Source organism: Eucalyptus grandis, chromosome 4 (genome assembly GCF_016545825.1).
Source record: "Eucalyptus grandis isolate ANBG69807.140 chromosome 4, ASM1654582v1, whole genome shotgun sequence".
NCBI lineage: Eukaryota > Viridiplantae > Streptophyta > Magnoliopsida > Myrtales > Myrtaceae > Eucalyptus > Eucalyptus grandis.
Genome location: NC_052615.1, coordinates 8,212,029 through 8,224,784, shown reverse-complemented (window position 1 = coordinate 8,224,784; position 12,756 = coordinate 8,212,029). Strand labels below are relative to the sequence as shown.

Here is a 12,756-nt window from a genome sequence, read left to right as displayed (position 1 = left end):
TGTATCATCCATAACTCCAATGCAATCCTAAAACAAATAATACAAATATTACATGATTTAAATTTAGTTTTTCGTTTTTATGGTACAATCATAACTTACCTTAAAATATGGATAAAATCGTCGATCTTTTCTAATCTTTTCTGGAACTTCCTGAAATTGCCGATCACTTGGTTGGATCAAATCTTTTCCCATATCGCATACTTTATTTAAAACTAAACTAAAGTGTCTACTTATGGTTTCCCTAGAGCGTTGGAAGCGCTCTTGTGCTACCCTGTTACTTATACCATGTCCCAACATATAAAGAAACATTCTAACCATTTCTACAACATTAGTATTCCTAGATCTTTTAAGGTCATAATGTGTTACTAAGTCACATGTTAAATTATTAAATACATCCCTATGCATTATAAACATATTATAGCATATTATTGGATTAGTATCTTCGGCCATCAACTCTCTCATCCATGCATGACCTGTATATGATGAGGTCATAAAAGGTTGTTTGCAAAGGTGCGTTGCTTGATAAGCAATTGAAAGCAAATCCAGGAATTCATCTCCCTCTTGTTCACGATTTTTCTTTTGTTGAGAATCATCCATAATTACCTAACGTTAGAGTTAGAATAAGAAAAAAACAATGAATAATCTAGACAATCCATTAAGAAAAATAATAGTATCAATCAACATATATATAAAAATCAACCACATAAAGAGAACCTCAATTAGAAACAATTCTTACATTAAAAATATTAATATAAATTAGGTTCATACACAATTTAAATAGAATTCGGATATAAAAATAAAATAGCACATTCAAAAATTCAAATAAAAAGCTATGACAACATCTTAGTCATGATTAAGTTCTTCCATCTCAAGCTTGAGATACTTCACCCTCAGGGCATCGGAATTCAAGGTTATGAAGACTTGCCTATTGTCTATATTTTGCTTAAAATGTTTGATTGCAAAAAAAAAAATACAGCTTTTCATCTTGCACAATCTCCGGTATGGCATCCAACATAAATATGAGGTCATTGTAATGACCAAATTCATCATGTGCTCGAGAGGCAACATCATCAGCACTTCTACTTTCAACAGCAGAACAAAGCCTGTTAATTTGGCTTCCAAGCAATTGTGCTAGAATCAAATTCTTGTCTTTCTTTCCTCGAGTTTACTCGTTGAAGTCTGCGCTACTCTTTTACGAGCTCGAGTTTGAATTGGTTTATTAATATTTTCACCCACATGATATTCCAAATTATCATTAGTAGATCCTGTGACATCATCAATGTCGGGTTGTGTGGCATCAACACTCTCATCAACACATAAACCTTGTGCAGGGTTCCAAGTGATTCCTCCAGTAGCAACTGTATCCCTGAATATTATATCTAGCAACACTTTAAGATTAGGAGGTATGCCTTTCGTTCTAAAAACCTTAACCTTAGGATTAGCCTGTTATAAAAAGCATTTGAGTAAGTTGTATATAAACGAAAATGAGAACTTAATCGGAAAAATAAAAGAACAAGTGATAAAAACTTGGATTTTACTCTCCCACCATTCATCACTCGCATCAATGGTTTTCTTCCTTGGATCCTATCCTAATCCTGTTTTATTATAAACCAATGTCCTCTATCTTTTCTATTATTTCTTAAGATTATCTCACTTACTCTTCATTTAAATTTTATCGTACTTTTTGCCCCTCAACTTCTCGAACTTATTAATTATGGCAGTCCATCCATCTCTTTTGTTGGTTGCAGGATGATTACCTTATTGATTTGTTCAACACACAACTTATAATATGTTTCCACATCTTCGGCGGTCCAATATGCATTTTCCTTTGTTGAACTTACAATCTTTCAATAATATGAGCATGAACAGATTTGAGAGACATATATTCTTACCTTTTACCAAAAAAAAAAAAAAAAAAACAGATTTGAGAGACATATAATAAAATTCAGCAATTGAATTAAAGCCAAATCAAGGTGAACTAGTAAATAAAAAGCAGCCAAATCAAGGTGCTCAAATTCCTAACAATGAAATGTTCCTAAAGTAGCCAGCACAAATGCAGAAAATAAAAAGCTTAAGTAAATAAAGCAATAGGTAAAAGAATTGGTGAATGAATCTGTCTGTCCCAAACAAAACATTTTCTGCCTATTATACCAAAGTTCTAAAGTTTCTGGGCATAGATCAATGAGAGAATAAATCCAGAATGCTCCATGATGCAGCAAGAGTTTACTCCCAACATCAAGCAACAATTTTTACCAAAGTAAAAAGTTCGAGAAACATAAAGCTTTGCTTTTCCCTGCAAGTGAGCCAAAACACAAACCAAACCATACGATCAGTTTTTACCACCCAGTAGATGAGATTAGACATTAAAAAATTTCATTAATTCAGAGTTGAGCATGCCGGGAGAGCTCAACGCTTCTCCTTAGGCTACGTCCTATGGAAATGTAATTGCATTTTCCAAATAGAAAAAAATTAATAAAAATAATAAAAATTCAAAATATTATTAAAATATTATTAAAAATTGTCTACGTTAGCGCCGTTAGTCCTACGTGGGGTCCACGTTAAACAAATTGGCCGGATGGACTCAATCGGCAAGAAGTGAAAATGTTTAGGATTCAATTGGCAAAATTAAAAGGTTTATGACTGAATGGCAAAAGTGCAATAAATTTAGGACTTTTTGGATAATTTTCCCCATACTTACTACTTTAGTATATTCATACACGACATTGAGAGACTGAAGGACATGAACAGACAATAGCCATAGAGATGTTTATATATCAATAAAGAACCCGACCGGTACCCATCGGTTCCCATAAATTGAAACTGGGAACTGGACCGGTTCCCTCAAGAACCACCGATTCTGGATGGTTCTGATTTAATTTCAGGCAGTCCGGGCGGGTCCTGTTTCTTTTGCACCTCTTATCCAATACTATCAAAATAATATGGTTAAAATTGGAAGAATCCATCTTGTAATTACGAGGATATATGGCTAATGCAGGCCTTTCCATTTATGTGTATGTCTATCACTTGATTGATTGAAGATCATCTTACAAGTTCAGTCAACAGAACACGGGACCGACGGGGCCGGAATTCCCGTGAGCCGGACGGCGATGAATCCAGCCGAAAGGGAGCGAGCAAAAGGGGCAAAAAGGGGGGTCGGCAATGACATCCCTACCCGGCTCGGCGACGGCGAATGGATGACGAGCTCGACGGACCGGGCTACGTCTGGTCGTCTTGCACGCCTCCAAGCCGGGATCCTCGGGAAATCGACTCCTCGGAAAAGAAACGAACGGGTCTTACCACACGCTCGACGCGAGGAAGATGGAAACGTCGGCGGGGACTCCCGCGGCCACTACCGGTAGGCGCCTCTTCGTTCTCGGCTTACTCTCCTCTACTCTCCTCTCCTCTCCCTCTCTCGGCCTCTTTCTCGCTCTCCCCTTCCCCCTTTAAATTCCGCCCGGCAGGCGCGCATGGCCCTGCCACCGCCGGCCTGCGCCCTGCCCCTGCTTCTGCGTACTGTGTGTCCTCTGTTGCAGAGGCGTGAACAGCGTGAAGGGAAGAAGGTGAGCAGCGCGCGGCCGGGCCGGAGGGCAAGAGAAAATAAATGGGCCGGCCCGGCCGGGGAAAAATGAAGGAGTCCGGGCCAGGCCCATCCGGGAGGACAAGAGAAGGAGAAAAAGGAACGACCCCGGCCCGGTTTCGCTTTTCCTTTTTCAGTAATAAATAAAAAATATATTAGAATAAGTTTTAATAAATCGTATTACTATTTGCTCGTCAACCCAACTGCCTGTTTTTGTTGTTTCTATGTTTCTGACGACTCACCTGGTTTTTCTTTTTCTCGTTGAATTGACTCACCTGGCTGACAAAATCAGATATCGACAATTATGTAACCAAAATTTAGGTTGACACTATATATAAAAGAAAAGTATGGGGTAAGTATACTAAAAATTCTAAAACTTATCATAAAAGGATAATTGAGTTATAAAAATTTCAAAAAGTGTAATTAAATTGTAAATGTTATCAAATTTTTGTAATTAAATCTTTTCATTAGTATCCTCCAACTTGACTAACGAAAAATAATGATATGAATTTTTTAATTGTTTTGTATGTTGTACGTTGTAGTGACATGGCTTCATGGCTAAAATGATGTCATTTCATTCCAAATTTGATTTTTTAATTCAACATTATATTTAAATTATATTAAAATAACTAAAGTTTAAAAAATAGAAAAGACGTTGCCTGAGTTTTCCCTTTTTTTCCTTTTTTTTTTCGATAAGCATTTTTCCATATAAGAAAGCCCAGAAAAAATATTTATTGAAAATCTTAAAGAAAACGCGAGAAGCATTTTAAACTCTCTCACCGATGGATATCGTTAAGGTCCTTCTATCTTTTTTTTTTTTCATTTTTTTCGGTCAATTTAACCTCTCTCTGATTTTTTTTTTTTCCCCAAATCGGACTTAGAGTAATCCCTGCGCGCGCCCATGTATATTTATATGAAATAAGAAATTTAAAATTGAGACGAAATAATAGCTGTGGCTTGGACGTCCTTCGCAATTTTCCTTTTCCTAATATGTAGTCAATCATTTCCATTTTCCCGAAAACAATGTATACCGACTATTAAATTTTTCAAGAGTTCAAATACTCCCATTTCACCTAAAGAATTCAATATCATTTTTTCCATTAAGCGAAGGACGTAATAGTTCACGTATTTTGACGTTTCGCAATTAAAGTAGTTACGTGTTCCCAGCGAGAGCTTCTTGATATATCCAAAAGGCCGTCCCATCACTGGCGCGACCGAAGGGCGCCACGTGTCCCTCAACATCGGCCCACGTAGCCACGTCACCACCGCCATGCACGCCTCCGTGGCCGCCGCCCGCTCCTCCACTCTCTTATAAACTCCGCCATCAGAACCTCATCGGCCATCCGTCGTCACTTTCGCTGGAAGAGAGAGCGAGGAAAGAGAGGGAAAGGAAAGAGAAAGAAAAAGAGAAAGAAATGGCGTCGAGCGACCAGCCGCCGGGGCCGATGCCGCCGACGGCGGAGGGGGAGAAGACGCCGGGGAAGGGATTACGGTGGGGCAGATCATGCTGGACACCGGGGCGGGGATGCTGCAGTCGCTGAAGCCGGTGAAGCAGATCAACCAGCACGTCTGCACCTTCGCCCACTACGCCCACGACCCCGGCCGCCAGATCGAGACGCACCACTTCGTCGCCCGCCTCAACCAGGACTTCCTCCAGTGCGCCGTCTACGACACCGACTCCGCCTCCGGCCGCCTCATCGGTATGGTCACCCGGCTTCCACCAGTTATTTGTTCCTCGTGCATGAACCGGTCGGGCTGCTCGCCGAACTTAAAATTAGTGCATCAAACGAATTCTCAGAAACTTTGCAAGAATATATTGGGTTTGAAATGATTGACCTCGATCATACGATGTAGCTATGTCTTTACTTAGATGGCCTAGGTTTCACCTATTCTTTACCTCTGAAAGTTTGAGATGTGGTTGGTGTGAGTTTGAGATTGAGAGATGTGAGGTTAAACTTTTTACCTACTCTTCAAGTATATATACAAAAAAAAATTCATTTCTTCCATTTGCGAAATTACCCACTTTCGAAAAAAGGAAATAAGAAAATTCTGACGTCGGCTGATGCTGCGCATAGAATTGACCAAAATCCCGTTTTAGTTGAGCTCACATGAATCGGGTGTGTGGCACAGCCCATCGTCGATTTGTTGCCGCTGGAGAGTACCGTCGTACTCGTGTTTAGATATGTTATAATCGTTAACTTACCAACTTCTCTTCACTGGTAAATTCAAACGATGATGATGCTTATACACGTCTATTGAAATGCTTACTTATTGTGCAGGGGTGGAGTACATAGTGTCCGATAAGATATTTGAATCTCTTCCTCCAGACGAGCAGAAGCTCTGGCATTCCCATGCTTACGAGGTAGTATGTTGTTTTACTTTTTTTTTTGTCTTTTTTCCGGAGGCGTTCGTATCTTGAATTCATTCTTTTACTATGCTTTGCAGATCAAATCTGGTCTATGGGTTAATCCTCGGATCCCTGAAATTGTAGGAAAGCCAGAGCTTGAGAATCTGGCCAAGACCTATGGCAAATTCTGGTGCACATGGCAGATCGACAGAGGTAATTTGAATTTTTCTAATGTTGGACAGTGCCTGATTGGATGTACTGTGGTAGATCTGGTCTCTATGACATTGGTCTTTAACTCGGTTCACACTAAGCGGAAATTTTTTGTGGCGGAGCTCAGGCGATAAACTGCCGCTGGGCGCACCGGCCTTGATGATGTCGCCCCAGGGCGTGAACCTCGGGAGGGTGAGGCCGGACTTGGTCCAAAAGAGAGACGACAGGTACAACATATCGACCGATGCCCTCAGGGCCTCGAGGCTGGAGATCGAGGAGCCGGAGTGGATCAATCCGCAGGCCGACTATTGGAAGCAGCACGGCAAGGGCTTCGCGATCGACATCAATCAAACCGAGATGAAGAAAATCACGCCCTTCCCGTGAGAATTTGGGGTCGAATTAGAGTAATAAATGTCAAGTATATATATATAGTCCTTTGTTTCTGGGGATGTGAATTTATAGTTATGGATATGTTGAATGTGAGTATGTAGATGTGGTCTAATTCCTCTTGGAATTTGGTGTACTGGGCTGTGAAGCTCTCTCTGTTCAGTAAGAGTATTTACAAAATTCGACCTGACTTTTCTTAGGAACGTGCCAATCCTAATCAAAGTGGGAAAAGTCAGGGAAATTATATAAAAATATAAATTTAAGACAGTAAGTAACTAAGATGAGAGAAAAAGGTGGTGATGAATCTATGTTACTTTTGCTCTATAATCTCTAAAAATAGTTGGTAAATATAGGGAGTTTGCTAAGAGTTAGTAAATTCGAATTTTCTTTGTAAGTTATGCAACTAATGGTAAGTTGAATACTGTACATATTGATTAATTTCCATACTTAAAAAAATAGGAATTTTACTAAAGATACCTACATGTCATATTTCACCGGTCTCTTTTTTTTTTTAATTAAATTTTTTTGCACACTTTTTTGACGCCTACCGCCATATTAAACTTTAATACGAAACGATAGAAATCGATCACTGTAGCACTCCAATAGAAAATTCAAATATGGACACGTCAGAAAATGGAATTTTACGGGGAAAAGCAAAGAAAACTATACCATGTATGATATACCTGATAGTCCATCAGAAAAAACACCAAATGCTATGGCAAATTTACCGAAAAAAGGAACGGAAGAAAATCAGAAATTTCTCGATTTTAAGATCCCACTAAGTGCGAGATATCGGTAGGATGGAGAACTTGATCGGTACGCTCTCCTCGCAAATATTTCATTGATGGCTTCCGGGAGTGGTGGAATCCATCGAAAAATGCAATGCACTCCGATTGTCGGCACGGCGTCGACGCCTCAAGGCACCCGCCGGTTTCGCTGCCGGGGAAAAAGACGGGTGAAAATGAAGCTTTACAAGCTTGTCCGGCAAATGCACATGCCATGCGCCTTTCTCAGATGAGTAACTACTGTACCACTGGGGGAAATCGTCCCTGGCGCCCGACGCCATCGCAATCATGTTCGCGTATATGAACTTCGCTTCGGGCGATTGTCCGTTGAGCTCGTCGAAGAGCTCTTTGAGTTTGTCGTTGAAGATCTGCACCGCGCTGTCCATTTGGTCCCGCAGGTGTCGTTGCCAGTTGCCGGATTTCACGATCGCGAAGGGCCTGCAGGGCCTCACTCTGTAGCCGTGCAAAGTCTAAAGAGCCGGAAGAAAAAAGATTCGATTGCAGGGACAAACTCACATCCAGAATCATTAGTTCATCGCCCTCAAATTGCATCGAAAAGACTAGAAACTTTATGTGGCAAGCATGGAATGAATGTCCCCGTCCGTCTACTAACGACTTACACCGTGACATGGACCGATCCTCAACTGGTTTAGGGCACGAAAAGGTCCCCAAAAATGACCCAAAAGTTCACTGTTTTTTTACCTGTAATTGCAAGGTCAATTGGCCAATGAGAAGCAAGGCGAACTATTCCGGAGTGCACTCCTCACCACTTCTGTCGCCGGAGGGGAAGTAATTGTTGTAGTCGTCATTTTCAACAGCTGCCCGGTATTGCTCGGATCTCTGAGAGAGGATTTGATGGAATTGATCAAATTCCGGTGATTTTTGAGCTGCTTATAGAGGCTGATATGATCGCCGTGTAAATAAAACAGACATTATTTGCCACAAAAACGCTTCAAGAGTTTCCGAAATGGACATTTACAGTATATCTACACGCCCCGTGTGGTTGTTTATTACCAGGTTCGATCTTGTGTCGTCACGGATGCCAGATGAAGCTGATGCATAGTTCATGCCTCTCAGTAAGCCGGACCTTCTCGCGGTCGCGTGGGACAAAATTAAATCCGTGAAGCCTAGGGATTGAGCTGAACAATTTTGGGAAGCCTCTTTTTTCTTTTTTGAACGGAAGACAAGTATGTTACTAACACTAATCGTCCTAAGACTTTAAGTTTCGCGTTGCATGTTGTGGATCGTAAATTGAATCCATATGATCATGCAACTTTGCAGAAAATGAAATAGCAGGGGACCATAGGGTCCTCGTGGGCCGCATTGAGAAAGCTTGAGATGGCATATGTCAAGAGCAGGAGCAACATTATATTAGAAGCCATGAAAGGAAGAATCATGAAGGAATCAAGGACATAGAAACCCTAAATGATTAATATGTAGATGAGAACAACCGAAGGCCATGCTTGCATGTTATATAGAACGCAGGGAGAGAGAAGAGAGGTGAGATACGAGGTTACACATGCACAATAAGTTACAACATATCACTAGTATGTGCCTCAACTTCACCCGTGCGATGAGATCAGATTTTAGGGTTTATTCCCAACATTGGTTATTCATTAGTTATCTGCTCTTCAATCAATGTGGATCTTGTGATGGATCTAACTCAAAACGGCTCCATCAGCATCACGGGTATGTAATGATCAATCCAAGTAGCAAGTATTTGCATGTACCTACCACACATGAACCCTACTTAGATTCATCATTGGATCATATGCATCTCATGTGAGACTTATCTTATCTAATGGTACTAACCATCCAATATTAGGGGTGTGCATGGTCTGGGCGGGTGGTTCCCGACCTAGAATCGGGAACCGCCCGCTAAGGACTAGTTTCGAAAAATTGAAATCGGGATCCACCCGTTAGTTGCATGGATCCACTCGGGAACTGGTCTCACAATAATAATAATATCAACACTGGAGGGCCGAATAGCGAGACAATGAAAGGGATGGACGAATGGACCTAGTGTTGTCGAGGGCGATGGCGATTTTCCAAAAGGTTGAATAGAGAAAGGGATGGACGGATAGACCCGTTGCTGTCAAGGGTGACGACGATTTTCTGGAGGGCCGAATAGAGAAAGGGATGGATAAACCTGTTGCTATCAAGGTGGGCGGGTGGGCGGATCCGCCCATGGAACCAAGAACTGGAGCAGTACCCACAGGTTCCTGTCCTCTCTTTGTCATCGCGGTGGTGAAGCTCGCCAGCGTTCCCCTGCCCCTCGACTCCTCCCTCCCTTCTGTGTTGCCTCCGTTTCTGCTATGCTCTAATGGGTATGCCGTCTTTCGCTCTCGCTCTCGTGATTCGCTTTCTGGGTCCATTTCCCCGCATTGTTTTTGGCTTCGTTCTTGCTCCGGCTTCGGGTACTATTCCGTTCGTCTTTTGTGGTCACAATTTGGGTTTCTTCCCGTTATGGCCTCCTAGGGCGATTGAGTGAATTTCTTCTTGGTTAAGTGTCCGAGGTGATAGAATCAAGATCGGAATCTGGTCTTAGGCTAGTGTGATATAGTTGAGGAGTGCGCGGGATTCATTATCCCGTTCTTTTAATCACCGATAAATACATCTGGAATGAATCTCGAGTGTTCTAGTCCTGGCCATCCTATGCATGGTTGAGTCACATGTGATTACATGAAATGTGCTTTGGAAAGTTCACTATCTGGTGCAGAAGCGTACAATTATGTGTTGTTATCTTTTGCTGGAATTGTCTTTCATGTTTGCATATGACCATCCTGTTGTTTTAGGCGTAAGTTGCTCGGGATGTAATTTTTAATATTAAAAATTAATATATTATTTTAATATAATCGGTCTGGTCTAGGTGGGCAGGTGGGTGGATCCGCCCATGGAACTGGGAACTAGACCGGTACCAATTAGTTCCCATAAATTGGAACCGGGAACCGGACTGGTTCCCTCAAGAACCACCGGTTCTGGACGGTTCTGGTCTAATTTCGGGCGGTCCGGGTGGGTCCCGATTCTTTTGCACCCCCTATCCAATACTATCAAAATAATATAGTTAAAATTGGAAGAATCCATTTTGTAATTACGAGGATATATGGCTAATGCAGGCCTTTCCATTTATGTGTATGTCTATCACTTGATTGATTGAAGATCATCTTACAAGTTCGGTCAACTCCAATCGATTGGCCACCTGCCCAAAAAAAGCATAAAAAAGCATATCTTAGGCTCTATTTGTTTAGTGAAAAATAAATGATTTGAAAAATATTTTCCTAAAAATGATTATTTGTATCATTTATAAAAACAAATTAGCGAAAATTATTTTTATCATTTATGAAAATGTTTAGGCATAAATTGTTAAAGGAAGAAGCTCAAAAGCATAAGGTCAAAAAGGTATGCTATCCCCAACTAATAGGCACCGCAAGCCATTTTTGAGGGACTGCCTCTTAGTTTCTTGACCTTTTACTCTTGAATCTGGACATTTGAGTTTCAGATATTTTGATCCACAGGTTTCACAAGGTGGCAAGTGAAGAGCATACTAAAACCATACCATCTTACCAAGCTAACAACAAAGTTTTAATTAGGAGAAACCATTTTGGGGAAGAAGAAAAGTGATTTAGAAAGCCATGGAGATATCATTTATGATTTTATTTAGGGAAGGCCAATATGCCCTTCCAATACACAATACATCGCTTTATTTAGGCACGAACAAGCACCATGTGCTTTGAATGAAAAACACACAAGGCATTTAGACAACAAGTCTCTTTGAAGATGCTCCACATATTACAACGAGGCTAGAGTACAAAAGGTGCTAAAGCACTCCATCATGCACATTATAGAACAACATAGTACAAAACATTCTAAAGCACGCACACACCAAGCACACATAGTATGAAAGATGCTAAAGCACTATACACCAAGCACACTACCCTATCTTATTGCTGAAACCTTCTTCAATGTTGTTTGTTGAGTTGTATGAGTTGTCTCCATCCTTTGCTTTGCGAAAGGCGTGAATAAGGCAATCAATTTTCCACTATGAAAAAAGCTAATTAGCAATAGGCTCTTTAGGGAGTCCTGATGAAGATAGACCATATGTTCATCTTTTCTAAAAGTGAGATGACTAGTTTGTTTGGGGGTGTGGTTAGTGGGACTAATTTTCAAAGGTGGTGGAAGCTAGCTACAAATATGTGGACAAGGATTTAGCCGAGTATGGGTCTTAGGCTAGTGGCTCACCCCATGGATCTTGGGAGGAAGAAGCAAGTGCTTCATCAAGGCTGGAATTGAGCTCTTCTCCATGGTATTCTCTAAAGGTTGGATGAATTTGGTGATTTCCTATATTAGTATGTTGCCGGATAGTGTTACCTTCTTGCCAAATCTCTAGAGGAAGCACTTTTTTTGTGTTGGCACAGAATTCTTTAGAGTTCTTTGTATTCTTGCGGGGCTTGCTCAAGATTTCTAACATGTCACTAAAGAATAACCTCTTTCTTTCAAGCCATATGTTCCCATTCAGCTCCTTCCATCCTAATCTACTATGTGCATTCCCCCGATTGCATTCATAGATATCGATGCAAACTCCTCTATCCTTGATCCAAAGCTTCAACTAAAGAATATTAGGAACTCTATACCTGATATTTTACTTCTACATTTGGAAACACTTTTTTCACCCAACTAAGGAGTAAGCCCATTAAGATTCGGTTATTTCCACAATGCACCATTATTACTTGAATTTTTGGATCACCATTCCCATATTGAGACATAATCATTGGTTGGGATATTCAGACCCAAATCCTGGATCTAAGAATCATGTCCAATGGGTTAAATTCTAAACATAATTTTGAGAGTGGAGACTAAAAGGCTCTATTTAATCCATCTTGAAACCCTTGATCCAATCCTCCAAACTCTTTTGGAGTCATGTGTTGAGAACCATTCAAAGTTTCTTAATAAATGTTCCGACCCTCTATGGAAAAATTTAGAATTCTTCATCAGATTGCCCTTCAAGAAGAATGAAGATGTCAATTCAACTAGAGCAAGCCTCAAGGGAATGAACCCATTGAATCTCTAGTTAGCCCAGAAAGAAAGCAAAGATTTCATCCAATAAGGACCAATGAGCCCATAAACTCGGAACGGGCAAATGAAGCATTTTATGTAGAAAAATGGGTTGAGCAAGTAAAAGGCAAAAAGATATTGATCATCAATTACCAACATCTTAATTTGTTCTACCAGGATGATAAGTTTTCCTCACCCAGCTGGAAAATTTTATTCTTTAATTTGTCAAATGCAAAGATTTATGCTAAGTTTGATCCGAAGCTAGGTTTTTGGCAACTTGAAATCCACCCAAAAGATAGACATAAGACAGAATTTTGCATACCAAATCAACAATTACAGTGGAAGGTTCTTCATTTTGGATTAAAAATAGCATCCTCATTATTCCAATAGGCCATGGC

At 40.6% G+C, this 12,756-nt stretch overlaps 1 protein-coding gene across 1 annotated transcript; it reads left to right on the top strand.

Annotated features, from left to right (window-relative positions):
• Nucleotides 1–4,869: 4,869 nt before the first annotated feature.
• LOC104442584 (oil body-associated protein 2A) lies at nt 4,870–6,657 on the top strand. Its single transcript, XM_010055997.3, has 4 exons — nt 4,870–5,277; nt 5,857–5,939; nt 6,023–6,137; nt 6,262–6,657. Exons 1-4 carry the CDS (start codon nt 5,082–5,084, stop codon nt 6,516–6,518), a joined length of 651 nt encoding a protein of 216 aa, XP_010054299.2. The 5' UTR covers nt 4,870–5,081; the 3' UTR covers nt 6,519–6,657.
• Nucleotides 6,658–12,756: the final 6,099 nt, after the last annotated feature.

Excerpts from the sequence above, each read along its gene's own strand:
- LOC104442584 (XM_010055997.3), top strand. The coding sequence starts at position 5,082 with ATGCTGGACACCGGGGCGGGGATGCTGCAGTCGCTGAAGCCGGTGAAG. Across the intron at positions 5,278-5,856 it reads CGCCTCCGGCCGCCTCATCG|GGGTGGAGTACATAGTGTCC; the intron begins GTATGGTCACCC and ends CTTATTGTGCAG. Across the intron at positions 5,940-6,022 it reads GGCATTCCCATGCTTACGAG|ATCAAATCTGGTCTATGGGT; the intron begins GTAGTATGTTGT and ends TATGCTTTGCAG.